This window comes from Hippocampus comes, unplaced genomic scaffold, assembly GCF_001891065.2.
Source record: "Hippocampus comes isolate QL1 unplaced genomic scaffold, H_comes_QL1_v1.1 scaffold122, whole genome shotgun sequence".
Lineage (NCBI taxonomy): Eukaryota > Metazoa > Chordata > Actinopteri > Syngnathiformes > Syngnathidae > Hippocampus > Hippocampus comes.
Window position 1 is genome coordinate 1,829,802 of NW_017842059.1, and position 23,289 is coordinate 1,853,090.

Here is a 23,289-nt window from a genome sequence, read left to right on the forward strand (position 1 = left end):
TGTGATGCACACTGCACTTTTCAGATTTATTTTGCATAAAATTTGGAAAACCGAATTTCGTTCCACTCCACAATTAAGTGGTACTTTGCACGTGTGTGTGTGTGTGTGTGGGGGGGGGGGGTATGATTTACACATGTTATTTTTCAACAAAATTCACAAAGGTTTGTGTGATTCTAAAGTCACAACATGTGAAAAAGTTTAAGGGGTATGAATACATTTCCAAGGCATCGTAGGTACCATATGATCAACAGCACAGTTGCTTACTATGGTCTGACCTTGTCAAAAGGAGGGAAAATTATGGGATACGGTGAGTATTCTAGGAAATTGATGTGCAGGGCAGTGGCGTTTTCAGTGTATGGATTGGTCTGAATAGTTCCAATGGGGTTCAGCATCTCTTCGAGTTCATCTGTCCAAAACAACATAAAATAATTCATTTGTCAATTACTGAGCGAGCTTTTCATTGCAATAAAATATAAAGTAAACAAGTAAAATTTCATACCAGGAAATGAAGACCAGCAATGAAGGACGATATCTCCCATCTTAAGCTGACCTTTGTAGTCAAACACCATTGTGTTAACCCAGGCTATGGGGTAGTGCTAGGACACAAAGATGAAGTTATGAGTCAAGGGCAGTGGTCGGCAACCTTTTACACTTAAAGAGCCATTTCGACCCGGTTTCCACGGAAAAGACAACATTGGGAGCCACAAATACTTTTTAACATCAGAAATGGAGATGTTAGCTAATTTATCCATCCTTCCATTTTCTGATCCGCTTACCATCACGAGGCTTCTTTATATATATTTACACACACGCACACGCACACACACAGTGCAGTTTTGGTGTCGCTGAGCTTTCCGCACATGCCGCTTGTTAAATCTCCCCGCTGACACGTGAAGTGCGCGCAAATGTCTCTGAAGAAGGTGAATGCTGATCACCAAAATTGCACAAGGTCTGAAGAAAGAAGTTGTGGTATCGGGAGGCAAAATAAGGCCAGAGTGTAGTCAAACACTCTATTTTCTTAACAGGCTATTAACAGCGCAACACTAGTTCGTACAACGCACTACAGCCACCATTATGGAACTCCTCTCCTTCCTTTTTTATCTTGACAGTATCTTTATTGCAACACCGCCACCTAGTGTACAGTCAGAGAACATAACAGAAGTCATATGCGTTTTTAAAATAATAACATACTGTACAGTGCACTTCAATCGGACGCACACTTATAATTGATTTTCACAAGCTGCGCAGAGCCGCATGCGGGTCCGGAGCCGCGGGTTGTACACCAATGGTCAAGGGTATCGTAAACGTGGGAAAGTTGGTGAACCTGCTGACTTCTTACCACTTTCCCTGCTTTGCGAATGGTCTGGTACTTGTTTGGATGGGCGTTTTTGGTAGACTTCTGTTTCTTGACCTTATCCATGACGGCATAGATGGCGAAGCAGAGGCGTGTCATCCGCGGCAGGTCGCAGACTGAGATTTCAAACTCTAATGTGCTCTCTTTCCATGTGTGTTCGGAGCGGCCGTTGCTCTCACTGCTCACAGCTGGTTTGCACAGTAGCTCTGTTCCGTGAAAAAGACCAGCTCTGACCTGGACCTGGGCACCATCAGAAAAATACAGTTTGGTTTAATAACCGAATGATAACTAAAGAGTGGCGCTCGAGACACTGAATGTAAATAATCTGCATCATAGACGGTTACTATTTAGGTAAGTTCCAATGTGAATTTAATTGTGTCAATGTACACAAGCATAAAACCATTGCATTTTTAACTTCATTGTTATTAAGTTTTTTGCAGGTATTGACAATGTAAATTACTGTGATAGATGTGTGTTTAAAAAAAAAATAGTTTACCTTAGCAGTCTCCTCTGCATTCACCTTGCTGCCTTTCAATAGAACTATCTTAAAGGGGCTTGGCACGTCCCACACACAAGTCTGTGCTTGCTGTAGAAACAGAGAAATACAATGAATACAGCATCACAACATACTGTCCTATAGTATATGCATACATTCATCCATAGTACGTACATATTGTGTGTATGGGAGTGGCGGGCTGTATGTTGTGGTGGCGGGGTCATACTGGAAGCTAATTATGTTAAATATCAAGTGAACCGGGTTTGCAACTCAATGTACAATACGTTATATTTCCACAACTGCCATAACAAGTGTGTGTGTGTGTGTGGGGGGGGGGGGGGGGGGGGTTGTTTTTTTTAACATTTATTTAAAGCTACATCGGCTGTCTGCTAACTGAAAACACACTTTTTACTTGAATACCCGAGAAAGTTGTTGATGTGTTGTCAGGAGGGTATGAAGATGAAGTATCTAATTGGGGTGGGGAGAAAAACTTATATTGGTTTTGCATCTGAATCTTTGACTTTTGTGTTTGCAAAGGTTGCCTCTGGGTACTCAGGTTTCCTCGACATTCCCCCAAAATACTTGTTAGGTTAAGTGAGGACCCTAATTTTCCCACGTGTGTGAATGTTAGTGTGATGTGTGGTACTCAGTGATTGACTCAGTGGCCCAAAGACAGCTGGGATAGATTCCAGCCCACCTCTTACCCTGAACAGGATAAGTGATAAAAAACGAATAGAATTTTTTTTTTTAACTCATTCACTCCCAAAGACGTTTTTATATGTCTTTTCAGATTTGGTTTAGAATTGGCTGATACTGATTAAAGGATTGAGTGACAGGACTAATTTACAAAAGGGAGAACACAGAGATGTATTAACAAAGTGATTAAACATGCAAAGTCACACAAAACAAGGACTAGGACACGGCTGTATAAACACTGGTTCGTTTGAACAGAGTAATTATGTGTGCATAACTTGTATACTAGGTTATTGCAAAGAGCCATGACACACTGTACATATGGGCACACAAATTGCCTACATCCTCTGCCCTGACTCCCGAGCTCTCTTTTGCATGTTTTGAGAGTGGCTGCCTTTACAGCAGCTCCCATACTTTTCGTTCTTCAACTTTCTTCCTTTCATAACTTTGCTGCTGTACTGTATATTGGGAATTTCTCCATTGTGAGATGAATGAAGGTTTTCTTATTCTTATTCTTTTTGACAAACGCCCTTCTTTGTGTGGCTTTTTAGCCTGTGCCATGTTCCAAGCAAGTGCTTCATACATTTTGGGAACAACTGTATCCACTTCTTTGCCTAGTATATCCTACAGTGAAATATAATGGTAGGAGTATTATGGTGTGGGGAATCTTAAGTGCATTTGTAACTGGCAATGTTGTCGAGGTGGGAAGGAATACTGAAAAAAGAAGGATATTTGGGGATCTGGGAAGAAAATCTCAAGCAGCCAGCAGAAATACTGTGGACGCATCACAACCTTGTTTTCTAATATAAAAACGATGCAAAACATATAACATATGACGGTATATATCAGTCGCAGCAAGATGCAGTACATGTGTGTGAATGAGAGGGACCCAAGTACAAGAGTTACGGTAAGTTACAGGGAGAAGAGATAAAGAAGGTGGAGGATTTTAAGTACTTGGGGTCAACTCTCCAGAGCAATGGAGAGTGTGGAAAAGAGGTGATGAAGTGTGTACAGGCAGGCTGGAACGGCTGGAGAAAAGTGTTAGGTGTGATGTGCGATAGAAGAGTTTCAGCTAAGATGAAAGGCAAGGTGTATAAAACTGCGTTGAGACCAGCCATGCTGTTTGGACTTGAGACAGTGCCACTGAAGAAAAGAGGAAGCAGAGCTGGAGGTAGCAGAGATGAAGATGTTGAGGTTCTCTTTGGGAGCGACCAGGTTGGATAGGATCAGGAATGAGTACATCAGAGGGACAACTCATGTTAGAGGTTTTGGAGAGAAAGTCAGAGAGGCCAGACTGAGATGGTTTGAACATGTCCAGAGGAAAGAGAGTGAATATATTGGGAGAAGGTTGGACTCAATGGGGCATCAAATGGAAATAGAGCCTACGTCAGCTGTGTGAAAGGCTCCTCGGTGAATCACTACACTACCAATGCTGCACTAACAATGAATATTTTTGAAGAAGAAAAAAGAAAAACATCTGATAATTTTTTTTTTAGCTACATGAGAGTGAAGCATTGACTCATTGGCTCACCATGGGAATCCTTCTTTTAGGAGGTAGCGGCAAAGGTGGGTTGGAGGACTTGCGATTGATTACTGCTCCAATAGCACAAATTTCCTTTTCAAACATGGCCTTGACTGTGCTGGAGGAAACCAGGGTAAGGTGTGGGGATTCCTTCGCCTGCATGCAAGTGCGTATATACTACACACAAGAAAGGACAAGTGCAATTTCAATATTTTGTTTATTTATTTATAATTATTATTATTATAATATATATATATTTTTTTTAAATGACAACTGACAATGGAGTAAGGCTAATAATATATCTGACACATAATGAAAAAGTCCTGCGTACTTAGATGTAATAAGCAGAAATCCAATCCTCATCAACAAAAAAATAATAAAAAAACACAAAAGAAAAACATCAAACATCAGCCATAAGACAATCATATGGATATACATTCACCATTCACTTTGTATTTCTCCTTTATTTAAGTATGCAAGTTTGAAATCTCTCAAATTGTACCGCTGTTTTACTTTCTTTAGGGCATTTACATGCAAAAAAGCGTCTCTACTTACAAAATGTTCTACTGAAGAAATTTCTTCCAGAACCAATTAATTTCGTAAGTACTTTACACATTTAAGTACATTTACACTGTACTACATAAAATTTTCTCTCAAACCTACAAAAATATAAAATGCACTCACTGACCTTGTATTCACAGAGAGCATGGTCTCCACAGAGAAACTCCATGCAATGGCTGACTCTAAGTACATACTGTCCTCTCCATGCCTCCTCCTCATGCCCATGAGTGGTCAACCACTTCCGTACAGCCAGTTCCATCAGCTCGGCAGCATTGCAGGATGCAGGCACTTTCACACTGGCAGAATCCTTTAGGAAGAAAAAAAAAATGATTGTATTTATCATTGCAACAACAAGCAACTTGTAGTTCTACAGTATAATGTACATTCTGACATAATATGTAATATTTTGCATGCAGTGATATACAAACTAAAAATGAACTACTGAAGGCACGACACACAAACACTATACTACAAACTGGACTATAAAGTTGAACGTTAGGTCATTGACTTTACACACACCTTATGACAAGTGTGTGTGTGTGTGTGTGTGTGTGTGTGTGTGCGTGTGTGTGTGTGTGTGTGTGTATTGGAGACTTAACTCAGCCAGATGGCTCAATATGTTTTGAATGAAACAGGGAGGCTTACTGTTGTATTCTAATTATAGCTCAGTACTGACCCGATTCCTGAGATGGAATTATAATTTCCTGGTGATAGAATTGCATCAATTAACAAAATAGTATTGGGGATAATGCCTCACATACCACACGATTAAATGACGACGGCAACATAAAGAGAGACCAGAGGGTACATGGGCATGGCTAACAACTAAACAAGCCTCATGAAATCACTCAAGGAAGGCTCACCAATGAACAATGACCGTGCTCACTTCATAACAATACCACACTTCCTGAACATATAACTTATTGTGACTGGCTTTCCAAATAAAGACTTCCTGACAATTTTCACTTGAGCGCCTGAAAGAGAATACTGTAATGAACAAAGGCTTGAGTTAAGAAAAATTGAATGTGTCGAAAGAAAGGATAAAGCAAGTAACAATAAGTGAAATGCTGAAGGAAATGAAATCATGGACCACAGGCAGGGTTTCAGTCCACTGAGCTCCCTGTCAAATTCTGTGAGGTATAATTATGATGCGAGTTCTGACCCATTTAGCCTTGTCACATGACTTGCACGTTTTTCTCAGTTTGCAGTCATATGATGACATCGAGCAGAAAAAGCTGCTGTGTTGATTTTTGGCAAAAATAAATAAACAAACGATCTCCCTTTTGCATCATTTGTTGTCTCATGGTGCAGTCATGGTTATTTTTCTTCTTTTAATCTGATATTAGGATGAAGGACGATCTGCTGGTGACGGCATGTTGCGGTCTGCTGACTGGTTGACACTAGATGGTATTGTCTCGGAACAAACAAACACATGCCAAAAAGAGGAAACAAAAAAGCTGTCTGTTTTCCGTCCTTGTTCTTTTTTCCTCATTAGTGTGCCTCGTTATGCCACACAACATTTTCCGACATATTTACCCACTTATTGATTTAGCGGGCATGAAGACGCGATTGGCCATAGGTATGAATGTGGGTGGCTGTCTGTCTCAGTGAGAGCTCTGATTGGCTGACTCTGTCTAGTGTGAATGAGTGTGTGACAAGTTGTTTTGTCTATATCTGTTCTGCGATTGACTGGCAAGCCAGCTCGAATAGGTTCCGGTTTAGCGGCAATGCTAGCGGAATAGAGAACGAATAAATGGATGTTCAGTTTAAACATTAACTAAAACAGTGTTGTCACTTAATATACTCACACAAAATTCTGAAACATGACTTGCACTCACAAAGTTCTTACCTGAGATTGGTCAACGTGGATGATGACTTTTAAGTGAGCTGAGCGGTCATTGAGTCCATCATTGATGATCCTTGGCTCAAGCTGTGGGGAAAAACATGCACGCAGCCACTCTGTCCACGTCATCATCTGGAGACGTTGCATTCTCTCTTCACTGATGCGAGACATTTTACTGCGAAAGTCCTTTACTTCCTGGTCATTCATGCCGTCAAGTTCATGAAGGCCTAGTTGAGAATGTGGAACAAAAGAATTTGCACTTACCATACAAAAATGCTTCTAAAAAAGTACAATTGGTAAGCACTAGCACAAGCCTGTACATTACATGAAGTCATATAAAATTTAAATTACGGTACATACACATTGCATAAACAGTTGCAATTTATCTATTGTCCAGTGTGCATCAAATTTTCTCCATTTTGAGCACCAACTGCTGATTCATATTGGACACTCCTCAGTGAGACTCTCAAATGATTATCGAGCTAAATCTCCCTTTTCCCTTCACCATAAAGAAACTAAGATGAGGACTTACTGGTAAGATATTGCCTTCCAACATACTGCTCTTGTTTAGTTGCTCAACATACATACACGTGCACATATGCAAGCACACTAAATAATCCTCTGTATTAGTCCCTATGGTGGCAGGTGGAGAGACGCTTTCAAAGGCTTATTTTATTTTGTACTTTGAATTTGACCTCACGAGGTCCTGTTTCAGGCTATGGATGGGGTGGACGTCGCCCGCAGGCCATAGAATGCCCATGTCTGATTTGATTCCTTAGATGGCACCGGAGCAGAAGAGAGCCTCTGCTGTCGAACTATAGAGAGCAAGAAGCACGCAGAGAACAAATGCTCTCTACAGACATACTGCATGTGATTTTATTCATTCTGACCTCTCACAAAACTTATCATACATAGCATCCAGAATGTACCGTATTTTCCGCACAGTAAGACGCACCTAAAAGCATTCAATGTTCTCAAAAGCCGACAGTGCGCCTTATAATCCGATGCGCTTTTTATAAATAAAGCTGTATTGTATTGTTGTATTGTATTCCTATAGCGTAGCTCCATCTAGTGGATGCATAACGCAACTGCATCCATTATTATAGCTTCTATTCTATGCGCCTTATAATGCGGTGCACCCTATATATGAAAACTGTTTTAAAATAGGCCATATATTGAAGGTGCACCTTATACGCCGAACCGCCTTGTAGTGCCCAAAATACGGTAAATCAATTAATAGATGGAGTATATTTCCCCTGGTTCATGCCAATTAACTTCTTTTTCATTTTTTATTTGCATGTGATCATTTTATACTTTTCGCTTCAACTTCACCATATCACAAATGAGTAATTTTAGAGCCACAAACACCTCTTTGGCCCTTATTGTACAATAAGATGAACAAAAGTTAGAATTACAAACTCAGTCTCTCATTATTTTACTGAAACAATAGCCTCCAAAATGTGCTGGAGCTAAATGCCAGAGGTGCTGCTTGGGTGATTAAACCTTCTCACCCTGCTCTCTGTTGAGCACTTGATCACTCCATTTTACTAAAGAGGTTCAGCACAATACTCCCTTCCTAATGAAAACAACACGCTGATATTTAAAGCCATTTAACTTCCGAATTACGCCTTGCTTTGATGGAATGTTTCTGCTCCACCTCACCTACTTTTACACTAGACTGACATACAGTAGTAAAAGTGTTTTTTTTGCCCCTTTTTTAAACAATTTCCAAGTACAGAAAACATTAACAAAACAATGTCCATTTCTTGTATCTTGTGAATTGATCCTTTTGTCCTATTGCCACATTTTAGGCTTCAAACAAAGATAAAAAAAACCAAATAATTAAAAACAATCTTTTTGTGAAGAATCAACACCAAGTGGGACACAATCGTGAAATGGAACGAAATTCATATATTTTTAACTTTTTTTTTAGAAATGGGGAAAAAAAAACTGTAAAGTGGGGCATGCAATATTATTCGAACTCTTGACTGTCAGTGCAGCCAACACACTTCAGAAGTTCCCTGATGATTTCGTAATGATCCCATGTAGACTTAAATGAGATGATGATAGAGTCCACCTATGTGTAATCTAATCTCAGTATGAATGCACCTGGTCTGTGAGGTCTCAGGGGTATGTTAAAAGAATATTGGGGAGCAAAGAGCATCATAAAGACTGTTCTGTTTTCCCCACAGTGAATATAAGTTTCACTTGTATAAACGTATTCACAAATTTCATACAAACAAAGGCGTATTATCCAACCCATTAAGCAGGCCATTGACAAATTTGTTCAACCACGATGTAGGTTGCCACAATCCAACTACGTCTCCCATGATGCTAGGGTACGATGCCCATAACCATGTACGCACCAACTACTTAGCTTCCCTCTGTGTTCAAAAAGTGTATTTTTAATCTTCTACTCTATGTAGATGTGGGTTGCAAATTTTTGCTGCTGGAGTACTGAGTCGCCCTGATCATAGTACATTTATACTTGGGGAAGCATTATCTTGAGCAGACATGCAACAACAGCGCTTTGCTTTAGAAGGGCCCCTGATTGGAGAAAGCTACAGACGGGACTGCTGGCTGATAGATAAGTGTGCTAATTTCTGTGGCAGTGCCACAGGGGAGGAAGTGCTCAAGGCATTTGGTGATCTGGGACTGATTTATGAACTATGAACTCTAAAGTGACTTAATTATTTTAAATCAGACATAGAGTGATCTGTGTGAGAGCTTGAATTTAGTAAAGATGTCTTACCCTTGCCAATAAGTATGCCTATTTTTGAATCCAGCAGCCGTTCTGCTTGGCTGCAGTTGCGGGTCACCAACTTGAGTACCGGTAAGAAGGGACGAACGTCACAAAGTCTCCGGGTTTCATCTTCCAGTTCTTCGTGTACGGCAGTCTGGTTGACACACTCGAACATGTGGCTTTCCATCTCGCCCAAGGCAGGAAACAATGGGAATGTCTGAGCTTGTTTCCATAAGAGCTACAGGGAAGAGGAAGAATGAACTGAGAACTGGGCGATCTTGTCTTTTTCTAACTTTAGGACACAAAACAAGGGAGACAAAATTCTACAACACATCACATCCAAGACTGGTTTAATAATGATTGTGTGAAGACAAACAAGCTCTTCTTACCAGTTTGATATGTTGAAAGGTCGCCTCGCGAGGAACGTCCATTTGAATGTAGATACCGGTGGGAAGGAGGAAGTCCACCGTGATTTGGTCCGGGGCATGGCCAGCCAAGGGCGAGTGGTCTGCCCATATGTCCAGGAGGTCTGTCATGGCTGGAGGCATGGCAAGGGGCACCACACACCACCTCAACCATAAGGACCTGGAGAGCAGTCAAAGAAAGATGTGTGTTTATTCTTTTTGCCCGTATGTGTGTTCAAACCTAATTTTTGTGAGGTATTAAAAAACAAAAAAGGTTCAAATGTCATATCAGGAACAAATAAAGTTATTATTTGGGCAGAACTATTGATAAATACTGGTAGTCACCTCAATTAAGTAGTTCAGGAACAAGTGGCATTTCAAACACAATGTTGCAAATGTAATCAGAGTAAACATGGCTCAGAATCATTCTACAAACATCAAACAACTGCTCCTTAAGATTCTTCTTGTTTGCTATAGCCGGAGAGTAAGTTTGGAAGATGTCTTTCGTTAACAACAACAAAACGCCAAGGCACAATAATTCAATGCTCCAGTGCACCCACGGAAGCTGGTGGATTTAACTTGGGATATGGCCAGTGCACAGCGGAATGTCCACTAAGCAAACAAAACAGGTCAGCCAGCCCTTACCACATTCGAAACTAGTCCTCATGCAGACAACACAGGCAAACACCACGTAAAATATCTACAATCATGGACAGATGATGCATACACACACTATACAGGTACTTTAAATGTTTGGCATATAACACAGAGGCACACGCCATGTCACAAAGCAGTAAAAACAATTATTGGTGGGTGGATGGGGGAACAAAATCTTTCACAGATGAACTGTGTTCAAATTTTAGAGGCCACCAAATGATGCTTTAGGGTTGAGATTAAAACCTATGAGAAAATATAAACCCAGTCACATGTGGATGCGGGAACTCAAATTCAAGGAGTTTCTACTGAGTTGCACCAAGTGGACATCCTACTGCTCTCAATTTGTGCTTCTTCAACCACACCACTTCCACCTGCTCTTTTCCTCATTAGCTTGCCCTCAGATGGTCCTGCACATTAACTTCGCCACAGGACCATTTCGGCTCAATCAGCCCATTGGAAATGACAGGCCTGATTGCCTCTAATGTTCTTTCCTCTCCAAGCTAAGTGCTTGATCTACCAGCAGATGAGCTGCTGTTATGCCACGTGTCTGAAGATGGTGCAATATCTGCTGTGCGCTTGGAACCACTTGCCATTATCAACTGTACAAATGGAGATAATGTAAAGTGTGTGCTTGTGTGTTGTTCCAACAGTCGATTGCTCAGTGAACCTCTCTAGAGCAGGGGTCCCCAACCTTTTTTGCCCCACGGACCGGTTAAAGTCAGACAATATTTTCAGGGACCGGCATTTAAGGTGTGGCGAATTAATACAACAAAATAATATGGTATGAGCTGCATGAAAACTGTGGTGTTTTCGAAATATAATAATAAACACAAGTAGCGTCTAATCTGGTCGCAACACTCTTATCGCTCTGGTAATGTTTAATGCCTTCAAAATACGATACAACGCAAATTCAAAGTGCATGAAAATGACGACTCACCACAGCCCCGAGCTTGATTTTCTGCAATCAGACAGTACCATCTCGGGGTAATAGGAGACAATGACACCTCAAGTGTGTGGTTTATGTCCAGTCTACTTCGTAATTTTGTTTTAGTCGCCGTTGCTGCAGAAACTCCCCACTTCACACAGGTAGGATGTCGGAAATAGCAACAGTGCTATTGTGGCGATCTCAGAGTATTCAGCCATAACTTTGATCCAGTTGTTTCGAACGTACTTTTAAGGCCGCTGTCATTTGTGATCTCCAAGCAGCATTTTTACTCATTTTGCGGGCTTTAGTGTTTTGTTTTTAAGCGTCATTGGTCACGTGACCGAGAAGTGTGGCTTGACGTGAGTCAAGCGTGACACAGACGGATGTAAAAGAGAATCCGGTAATTTTTCAAAATAAAACATCTTTCGTGTTCCGAAATAAATAAAACAGAAATAAGGCAAGTTCTTTCTGTGCGGCCCGGTACCAAATGCCCTGCGGACCGGTACCGGTCCGCGGACCGGCGGTTGGGGACCCCTGCTCTAGAGGGTCTCCGCGTGGGATCATGGTCATAGATAATCAAGTAAATAAAACAGATAAAACACACACAAGACTACGCTAGGTTCTAGTTTTGGATGAAACAACCTGAAAGTCCCAATCATCGATTGTGTTAAGCCAGTTGGAAACAGGAAAAATAAACAGACTTTTTAATTTTCTTAGAGTGCAGGATTACACAGACGAAAAGAAACATGGTCTGAGTGATTTTTCCACAAAACAAAAGGACACTTGAACAAGATGTGCATGCGTACGTCTGGGCTTGTTAATTATAGGCTTCATGAATGACAGTTTCACACAAGACAGCTTGATGGGTGTCTGCTCATGCTGTGATGCCACCACACTCTGTGCCTCTCTGTCTCATATACACATGGGTGCATGCATACACCCACACAAGTGAGAATGCGATGGCAGAAAGACTGAGGTCTGCTAAAAAGGTCGAAGTTATTGGTTTTCACAGTTACACAGTGAAGAATATAGATTTGATTTCTGAAAGCACGAGTTAATAAACTGTTGAAAAAAATACTTGGGGATATGAATACAAAATATATCTTTCTGATAATTTCCAATACTTATTTAAACTAGTGCCAAAAAAGGAGAGCAGTGGGAAATGGCCATCTGCAGGTATCAACCTAGGGCCGCTAACTGCTGAGCCCCAACAAAACAAAACTGGAAGTTGATGCTAGTATGAATAGAAGATGTTGCAGAGATGATGTGGATAATTCCCCCCATCTGTGGTTCCTTCTCAAGGTTTTTTCTTCTTTTTTTTGTCTGTATGGGGTTTTTGAGTTTTTCCATGACCTCAGTGGATTTTACTATTTGTCAACTGTGGGCCTGTAAAGCCCTCAAAAAGCGATTTTGTGATTTAGGGCTAAAGAAATAACTGCGACTTGACCTGTGTCCTGGTCTGCATTTGTGTACGCAATTGCTGAAGAAATATCACCAAAGCAGTGTGTTTGTGTGCGTAAACAGTAATAAAGTGTCTTGTGACACACTTCTTCCATAGTGTGTTCAATATAACTTCACAACAACTGATTCACCTGACAACAAACAAGGCACTCTCCCGTAAATGAGCGATGACAAACATACTGGCAATATTGCGGCTGCTTGTGTCAGCAAAGTGCGACTGTGTGTGCACGTGTGACTGAGTGTAGGTGGAATGTGAAAAACAGAAGGCTCTGCAGAGGTCATGTTGACGGCATGTGCGATGAAGATACCTCCAATGTTGCTCAAAAAAAAAAAATGTGACTGACTGACTGGAACAATGACAAGCAACCATTGGTCCCAATAAAGAAAACCCCTGTAGTTCAATGATGATAGGGACAGATCCATGCCAAGAATAGCCCCCCCCCCAAAAAAACCTATATATAATATATATATATATGCATTACAATGGCTGACTGGCGAATTGGCATTCTGTAAATGACGTGATTGCAGAACAAAAACATTTTTGTTGTTAAGCGAGTTGCTATGGGTCTAACTATGACGGGTGGGTTGCGTTTGTTAAAAAAAAAAAGAATCAAAACAAAACAAAAAACCCTCACGAAAGTGTGCTTGAAATAGTTTTATTTATTTATGGTGTTACTCAAAAGATGGTTGGCCAAGTTTACTTCTCACTTGACCTTAAAAAATAAATGGAAACTAGATGATTTGCAAAGAAAATATAAAAAGAACTGAAGGTGCAAAAATGCTGGCGTGTACGTCACTGCTTTACAACTCATAGAAATATTGATTGTCAAGCTAGACAAGACCTCCATCGTATGTTAGCTTGAGAAAAAAATCAAACCGATGCCGTGAAGGCTCTCACTAACTTCCACAAAGAACCTGGGTTAAACTTAGCTCCTCCCTGAACTACAGAGATCTGGGAACAGTAAGAATGCATCACTTCAACATACTCCCTTGACAACAAGTGTGTGTGTGTTTTTGTGTATTTAGTTGTGAATGATTACACAATGTGTCTTGAGTATTTTGTTTTTGTCATTCTGTTGTGGGATAACGTTAAAACCATTAGTTAGTGTGTGTGGTATAGATCTATGAGGGTTCCCTTTCTATTCATGACTGCCTAACTTCATTAATTTTCAACTCAGCTGATATAGTGCCAGACCATTAGATGTCCTAATGTCATTCAGACACAAACTTCGTCCCAATACAGACTGTTACAATCTGTCAGGGAGTCTTTCATCAGGGTGTCACAAATAACAGGACTGTATGTTGATGCTTTAAATTAGCTGTCTTGAACGATTTTGGCTGTTACTTTCAAGCAGTTTGTTTTAGGGTGTCAGTGTGCCAACAAAGAAAATTATATTTGCTCTCTTCCTCAATAAACTTTCCTGAATATTCATATTCTGACTATTTTCTTACTCCTTGTGGTTGACAAGTTTAACAGCACCACTTCCCCATGGGATATTAGTGTCAGCTAAAAATAAGACCTGATTTATTTGTTTCATTCAGTGGTCCTGCATTTCTTTCAAAACAGAACAAAAAAAAAATAAACGAAAGACAGAAAATGGTCTTGTGTCAGTCAAGAAGTTTGAGTTTCAATAAGGACCTATAGGAGCGAGAGGCCTAAGTGATTTTTTTACTTCAGTTAAAATTATTATTTGTGATCTCGACTTATATATATTTGTAAAGCAATGGATGAACGTATGTAAATGTTGAGGTATGTAACACACGACTGAGAAAAAAAAAAATGAAACACATGCCAGGCCTGTGATTCAGCTCTCATCATTTCTTTATGAATGACTTATCGGGACTTTTTCACCGGCTGTTATTTGTCACTCACTTCCTGTCTGGTGTCGCTGCTTCCTTCCTGAGTGTGGGTGTGTGCCTCTGTGTCACCGGAGATGGTTGGTGTAATATGATGTGTGATCCAGATATCTTTGAGCCAAGTGCATACAGTGTGCCAATACAGAAATACACTTTGTCCCCAAATCCATATTATCAAATGTGTTGACTACTTAACTGATAGTGACATCCGAATTTCACAGCTTACTGTGTGTTTTAGATGATTCTAAAAAAAAGTAAAACATAGCAAGAAAGAAAGAAAATGAATCAGACAATCCGCTCAGGGGCACAGTTGTATCTCTCCTTGCGTGCATGCAGGTGAATGATCTATCAATATGGTGCGCAACAAAATATACAACAGTGTGTAAATTGAATTCCTTCTTCAAGTATCACAATGACAATTAAAAAAAAAATCTTCCAGCGTTGTCCTCTGAATAAACAGTTTATTCATCCATTTGTTAGTGAGAGTTTGTTGAATGTTGTGGTCGACTCCATTGTATCTACTCCATTGTGTCATTTTGGAGCTCTTGGTAACTGAGCACCAAAGAGTGAGCACTCAAGTAAAAAAACAAAACAAAACAAAAAAACATTTCAACACTTAAATAAGAATTTGAGTTGCATTACAAGCAACATTTTCTGTCAACTTCGGCATCATTGTGAAGATGTGCACAGCTATAATCAATTCATTAGTTGTATCTGGGATTCAGGGAATGGCTTCTTTGATTAGCTGACAGATTTTAACTAAAAATATCTGTGATGTTTCAAACTGCGTCACTTCCCTAAATGAAAATTCGACTTAAAAAAATGCAACTCCAACATGAGAAGTGAAAAACAGTGTAGGCAGTAGAATGGGGAATGAACTGCAGTCATCAATTGTTTTTCCCAATAATTTTCTTTCTGACAGAAGATTTTACAGGTGTTTTGAGTGCTCATTCCATTGTTTGTAGAGAACCCCACCCAGATGGCGGCCACTTGTTACGCTGCTACTGTGAGATCAACATGAATGTGAGGGTAGATGTTACGGTAACAACGACATTAAAAATAGAGCGAAAGGATGTGAGAGACATTTTTAAATGAATGTTTCATCCCTCAAGGCGAAAATTCAATTTCAATTCTGCAGAGATTGATGTGTGACAGATGAGAAAGAGAGATGAGAGAAAAGCCACAGTTTGAATATGTAACACAATGAAGTAACTGTAATGGGTGGACCAAACTGGGAAGAGCGTCCACAATAAGGCTCTGTTTTTAGCAAGTGTGTGTATGTGAACATGCGTGCCAGCGAGGACAGTCCCGTGCCCTGCACAAACACTGCCCTTGTGTTGCCCTTGCCTCACCCATCTACCCCTCCTTACAACGTTTCTCTCTCGGACACAAACACGGACACACAAAATCCAACCAGCTTGGCCTCAGACACACACACACACACACACACACACACACACACACACACACACACACACACACACACACACACACACACACACACACACACACACAGAGCTGGCTCGAGGGGGCAAAGGGGGCACATGGCAATCACACGGCCCCACCTCACCCCAGTCCCCCCACAAAAACTATTTACACTCACATGACCTCCTGTATTTTGCAGTGTAGATTTCAACGGCCTCGGGTGGCTTACACCCACATTCAGGACCTTACAGCACACACAAACTCACAACCAATAGAGTCACAGGCACATGTAAACAACCTGATTTTCAACAGAAGCTCTGTCAATTATTATTAACATCATAGTTTATGCTGCAGCCAACGCGACAGAAATACGATGAGTTGTAGAATATACACATCAAACACAACACTGTGAAAAGCTAATGGCCCTTCAAACACTCGTCATACGGAAGGTCATTATTCAAATCGAAATGACACATGAGAGCGAGGAGCAAATTCACACACAAAAGATAGTCTTGTCAATTTGAGGCTGGAAAAACAAGAGGCAATAAATGTCCTCTGCTAAATCATAACTCAAATGGCTGATCAAAAGTATGAAATTAATAGCAAATTATCGCCAATGTCCTACTTGCCATAGTGACAATATTAAGTGTGACTATTTAATTCAGTGATAACAGACAGCAAGCACAAGGACCGAAGCGGTCCTAACGCTTTGGATGGAGGCTGATAACAATTTAGTTTGGCATTTGACACAACAGTTTCTTTCTGCAAACAGGAATCTGTTTTCTTGGAAAACATTTACCGGTAAATCTATCATTGAGGTTTACATTTATTAGTAGCAGGTGATATATTTCATTCACGAGACAATCTCTTTCTCAATTGTTTCCTCAAGAATAATTATAGCAGCATTGGGAAAAAAATAAAATGAAATCTGAACTGGGAGTATGCAGGGGGTCAACTGTAATTTGTTTCAATTAAATTCACATATTAAAACAGTTAAAAGCAGTTTGAATTCATTCCACATAGTTTACGTAGACACCATTTCTTACATCTTCATAAAAGCAATGAATTTAAGGGAAGGCACATCATGGCACCAGTTAGGACGCTAAGAAATATTAGCTTCAACACCGATCAGATTGCCTGGATCAGATCGGCCAATATTTAGAATTTTTTTTTTCTTTATGCAATACATGACGGTAACAACGACATTAAAAATAGAGCGAAAGGATGTGAGAGACATTTTTAAATGAATGTTTCATCCCTCAAGGCGAAAATTCAATTTCAATTCTGCAGAGATTGATGTGTGACAGATGAGAAAGAGAGATGAGAGAAAAGCCACAGTTTGAATATGTAACACAATGAAGTAACTGTAATGGGTGGACCAAACTGGGAAGAGCGTCCACAATAAGGCTCTGTTTTTAGCAAGTGTGTGTATGTGAACATGCGTGCCAGCGAGGACAGTCCCGTGCCCTGCACAAACACTGCCCTTGTGTTGCCCTTGCCTCACCCATCTACCCCTCCTTACAACGTTTCTCTCTCGGACACAAACACGGACACACAAAATCCAACCAGCTTGGCCTCAGACACACACACACACACACACACACACACACACACACACACACACACACACACACACACACACCCACCCACACACACACACACACACACACACACACACAGAGCTGGCTCGAGGGGGCAAAGGGGTCACATGGCAATCACACGGCCCCACCTCACCCCAGTCCCCCCACAAAAACTATTTACACTCACATGACCTCCTGTATTTTGCAGTGTAGATTTCAACGGCCTCGGGTGGCTTACACCCACATTCAGGACCTTACAGCACACACACACACACACACACACACACACACACAGAGCTGGCTCGAGGGGGCAAAGGGGTCACATGGCAATCACACGGCCCCACCTCACCCCAGTCCCCCCACAAAAACTATTTACACTCACATGACCTCCTGTATTTTGCAGTGTAGATTTCAACGGCCTCGGGTGGCTTACACCCACATTCAGGACCTTACAGCACACACAAACTCACAACCAATAGAGTCACAGGCACATGTAAACAACCTGATTTTCAACAGAAGCTCTGTCAATTATTATTAACATCATAGTTTATGCTGCAGCCAACGCGACAGAAATACGATGAGTTGTAGAATATACACATCAAACACAACACTGTGAAAAGCTAATGGCCCTTCAAACACTCGTCATACGGAAGGTCATTATTCAAATCGAAATGACACATGAGAGCGAGGAGCAAATTCACACACAAAAGATAGTCTTGTCAATTTGAGGCTGGAAAAACAAGAGGCAATAAATGTCCTCTGCTAAATCATAACTCAAATGGCTGATCAAAAGTATGAAATTAATAGCAAATTATCGCCAATGTCCTACTTGCCATAGTGACAATATTAAGTGTGACTATTTAATTCAGTGATAACAGACAGCAAGCACAAGGACCGAAGCGGTCCTAACGCTTTGGATGGAGGCTGATAACAATTTAGTTTGGCATTTGACACAACAGTTTCTTTCTGCAAACAGGAATCTGTTTTCTTGGAAAACATTTACCGGTAAATCTATCATTGAGGTTTACATTTATTAGTAGCAGGTGATATATTTCATTCACGAGACAATCTCTTTCTCAATTGTTTCCTCAAGAATAATTATAGCAGCATTGGGAAAAAAATAAAATGAAATCTGAACTGGGAGTATGCAGGGGGTCAACTGTAATTTGTTTCAATTAAATTCACATATTAAAACAGTTAAAAGCAGTTTGAATTCATTCCACATAGTTTACGTAGACACCATTTCTTACATCTTCATAAAAGCAATGAATTTAAGGGAAGGCACATCATGGCACCAGTTAGGACGCTAAGAAATATTAGCTTCAACACCGATCAGATTGCCTGGATCAGATCGGCCAATATTTAGAATTTTTTTTTTCTTTATGCAATACATGCATTCGGGACATATATACACTAGCCTCCAAAAATATTAGACCAGTAAAGACAATTCCTTCATTTTCGCCGAAGACTGAGAAAAATTGGGCTTTTATTCCCAGGGCTTTAAATTTCAATCTGACAAAACGCCTGAACATTTGGTGCACAGGGATCAGAACACAAAGATTAAAAATAGACTAAAGTGAACAAGACTTAATATTTTATTGCAAATACTTTGTGTACAGTTTGTAATGACTGAATCCAGCTTGTGACCAGCTGACATCCCCACACTGACATTCTTCTTTTGTGATGCTTTACCAGAATTTCACTGCAGCATTCACACATGCCACTTCTGGAGATTGACTTGAAATTGACTGTCAGTCGAAAACCTGTACTATATTTTACCTTAATGAGTGGTTTGGCTCATTATCTTACTGCATGACGTGATCTCCCAATCAGGGGGATGCTGCTCCTCCTTTAAAATTGGCAGACAAAAAGTTTTGCTCGATGTAGATCAAGTTGTACTGCTGCAATCATCCCGTTTAACATGAAGGCTAACTAATGAACCTGTCCCAAAAGTAGCCATGCAAGCCAAAACTGTAACTTAACCTCCTAATGATCTTGTGTGTTTTGGGATTATGAGCAGATGTCACCTTTCCGCAAATTTAACATTAACATCGCCTTGTTAGAGTTTCATCTCTACCCCATATCAGAAAGTGAGTGGAGATATTCATTGCTGTTTATTGTTCGAATCATCAGTGTAATAGCTCGGTCACATGCCTCTCTACTGCCCGCCACCCCACACGGAAAAAAAAAGGGGGGGTTTGTATCGGAAGCATAATGTAAATACACAGACATCTAAGAGGAAATGTTAATCTATTGTCTGTTATTCATCTTTTGATGTCTTCACTGTATTTACATTACTTGGACGTTAATGACTGCCTGAAGTCTGGAGCCCTTGGTTTTCACCCATTTCCTTCTTGGCGCTGCCTTCGGCTACTGCATGTTGCTTTGGAGTCTGTCTTTCTAAAGGCTTGTTTTTGACAACTAAAATCAAATCTCTACTCGGTTTAAACTCAGGTTATTGGCTTTGGCCATTGAAGGATAAATAAATCATTTGTGGTGGTTGTATCACGGTAATGGGACTGCTGGGAATATGTGCACATCATCAAAAGTGCTTTGTCAGCATCACCACCAGTGCAGAGAAGCATCGTTAGATATGATTGATAACCACATCAGAGATGCAAGACACACGGACATGGAAAAAAAAATAGTACCAACAAAAGAAAAGACAAACAACAATCGGGTACTTAAAAATAGGAAGGTTAAAAATAGGTTAAACCATACTGTAAATGTAATTCCAGTTTCAACTGAATATCAACCATTGGTCATGCCATGTCACAGTGAAAGGATGGGACAGATAAAAATCACACTAAATCGGCGCATTGAATTGGGGGCAGCTTCCAAACACTGCGCTAAGTTTTCAGTATTGGTCTCTCAGCATCTTGCTAAACCACCATTCATCTCAGTTCGAGACAAAGGGCCCCACATGGCTAATGAATGACACACACACACACACACACACACACACACACACACACACACACACACACACACACACACACACACACACACACACACACACAGATGTACACAAGCTCAGAAAGGGCTGACTTTTCCTGCTAGAGGTGACTGGGTTGCTGGGAGTATGCAGCAACATTACAAAACGATCTATCTGTCATGACTGCTCGAGACAACAAACACTCACGCAAACCGCCCGTTCTAAAGCATGTCTTATACACCATGTGTAATTATGTGCAACCCCTGTCATATTCTGGTCACAAGATGGAAAAAAAAAAAAAGAGGAAAGAAAACCACCCAAATAATAACGCACTGAGGGGCGTGCTTTCTTAGAATTGTGTTGCAGGGTTGTATGGCTTCTTGCTGATATTTAGAAAATTTAAAAAAAATGACTGATCAACTTCTTGGTCATGTTGGTCCATTTGAGCCAAAAAAAAAAAGATATTTGTGTGTGTGTATCTTATACTTATAACACTAGGCAAATATGGCGATAAGATTGTGCTGTGCTGCTCTTTGCATGTGGCCAGTCTTGGTGAAAGGGTTCATCCAACAGCAAGTTTGGAAATATATCCAGTCGAACCTCGTTATAACGAAACAAATCTACGTTATAATGGTCTTTTGTTGTAACCATTTCCAATAGAATTTGCAAATCGCAATCATGTAGTCTGAGCTCGGAATAAGCATGTGCCACCTTGCACGCATTCTCTGCCTGTCAGGGCAAAGTCTTTTCTGTGGAATCAAGCAAAGTCAGTACCTCTTTTAGCACTTTCACATGCAGAAAGTGGCAGTATCACAATAGGTAATGTAGATGCACACATCTGGCACGTCTTACCTGCTATTAGCCCAAGTTCCTTATATTCTATGCCCCTGATGATTGCTGCGGTTTTCTATAGAGTGGCTGAAAAGCTGCATCTGATGGGTGAGAAGAGGAAAGATAGTTATGAGTTGGTGAGGGTTAATTTGATTTAGTCTTATTGACACATATTTCAAGTGACAAATGGCCAACATGACTGTGTTGTCACAGAACACCTGAAACAATCCACATCTACCGATTTCCAAAATGCAAGTAAATGACTACGAGTGTCAACAGATGGCAGTGACAATACCAAGACAAGGCCACGGAAAATCCTACTGGACCCCCCATACCCTGCCCACCACCTTTTCCAGCTACTCCCCTCAGGCAAGCACTACCGATCCATGCGCACCAAATCCAGCAGACATTCAAACAGCTTCTTCCCTGTAGCCATTAACTCCCTAAATAGTAACCCAAATCTACCTATATAGTGGCTCTTTGCAATTTTGCACACCCCTGTGAAACAGCATTACCGCAATAATCATTGTAGCTCCATATGTGTACTTACTTGAACCATTGTCACTGATCTCTATTCCACAGCACCAGACACTTTCAAGCGCTCAAGGACTTCTGTACAATTGCACACTTAAACTTGCTCTACAAATACTGCTACCGGTCACTTGAAAATGGTGTAATGATTATCTGCACCAACTGCACAATTGTTATAGTGTTGTATTCTACCACGGATCACTTTAGCTCTGCTTGATACTTTTCACATTGTCTCACAGCTGTCATTGGGTGATACTACCACACAACGGTACCCTTACATTACGGAATGTCTTTCCATACTTATGTCATGTCCTTGTTTATCGTAGTTGCTTGTTATTGATGATACGAGGGTAGCTTGTCCTACCGGAGACAAATTCCTTGTGTGTTTTACATACTTGGCCAATAAAGATGATTCTGATTCTGATATCAGAAGCAAATAATAAATAATGCAAATACAGTATTCAAACTTACATAACCTTGAATTGGCATGTGATGACTTTTCTCCCATTGATTTACTCAAGGGTAAACTTCACATTATACTTCAATGGCCGCCAATGACAATAAATTACCCTGTACAGTGGAATCTCGGTTTTCGCATGCCCGAGATTTCGTACGTTTCAGTTTTAACAACTTTTTTCAAACTAATGTTGCAGTTTTCCTAAATTCGCTCCATTTATGTACCAAAACCGCATTGCTCTGGCACTTACTAGCCATAGAGCACAGGTGTCAAGCTCAAGGCCCGGGGGCCAGATCTGGCCCGCCACATCATTTTATGTGGCCGGCGAAAGCAAATCAAACATGGCAACTTCCATGATGCTTGCTAAAATATGGACCAAAATTTCACATTCTCAAATGTAATAAATAAGAGAGACATTGTAAGCATTTTCTTGTTGCCAAACACCTCATTGCAGTAACTTAAACAATAGTTGAATAAACTGTTAATCCTAACTTCTTCATATGATTTGATCCAAGGGAAATGGTAACTAAAATGTGGCCCGCGGCAAAAATGCGTTTGACACGCCTTGCCATAGAGTATCCCACGTGCAACTTTGTTGAGTGTTTTGAAATGAATGAACGTCAAAGATGCATTCATCCATTTCAAAGCTTTTTTTCCCCCCTTGTTTATTGAGTGAGACTGCTAAATAAGCCAACATTGCGGTAAAAAAAGTGAGGAACATGACAGAATTACGAACAGTCCTCTCGCTTCGGTGACAAATTTTTTTGCAGCTCGGATTGAGTGACTCTCAAACCCGTCTTAATGCAGTTGGGATGGAAGTAACACCACATAGTCCTCTCCCCTTTTCACCATCTTTCATGTGCAAAAAAGAGTGTTTCATAAATATACAGCATGTATCCAAGACTATAGTTTTCTATATAAAATATATCGTGGGGTCATTTTTGGGTGTCTAGAACAGATTAATTGGGTTTACATTATTTCCTATGCAGAGGAATGACTTCTGTTTTCATTTAG

At 40.5% G+C, this 23,289-nt stretch overlaps 1 protein-coding gene across 2 annotated transcripts in view; it reads right to left on the reverse strand.

Annotated features, from left to right (window-relative positions):
- Positions 1-23,289, reverse strand: part of pik3cb (phosphatidylinositol-4,5-bisphosphate 3-kinase, catalytic subunit beta) — a 47,356-nt gene that overhangs the window by 8,411 nt on the left and 15,656 nt on the right. For both annotated transcript variants that reach the window (XM_019861496.1, XM_019861497.1), the window contains exons 2-11: positions 21,309-21,388; positions 9,602-9,797; positions 9,222-9,450; positions 6,476-6,696; positions 4,754-4,933; positions 4,075-4,242; positions 1,851-1,940; positions 1,340-1,594; positions 500-596; positions 276-406 (exon numbers count right to left, since the gene is read on the reverse strand). In XM_019861496.1, coding sequence (XP_019717055.1) covers positions 276-406; positions 500-596; positions 1,340-1,594; positions 1,851-1,940; positions 4,075-4,242; positions 4,754-4,933; positions 6,476-6,696; positions 9,222-9,450; positions 9,602-9,760 — 1,530 coding nt within the window. In that variant the 5' untranslated portion in view covers positions 9,761-9,797; positions 21,309-21,388. The remainder of the gene's footprint in view (positions 1-275; positions 407-499; positions 597-1,339; positions 1,595-1,850; positions 1,941-4,074; positions 4,243-4,753; positions 4,934-6,475; positions 6,697-9,221; positions 9,451-9,601; positions 9,798-21,308; positions 21,389-23,289) is intronic.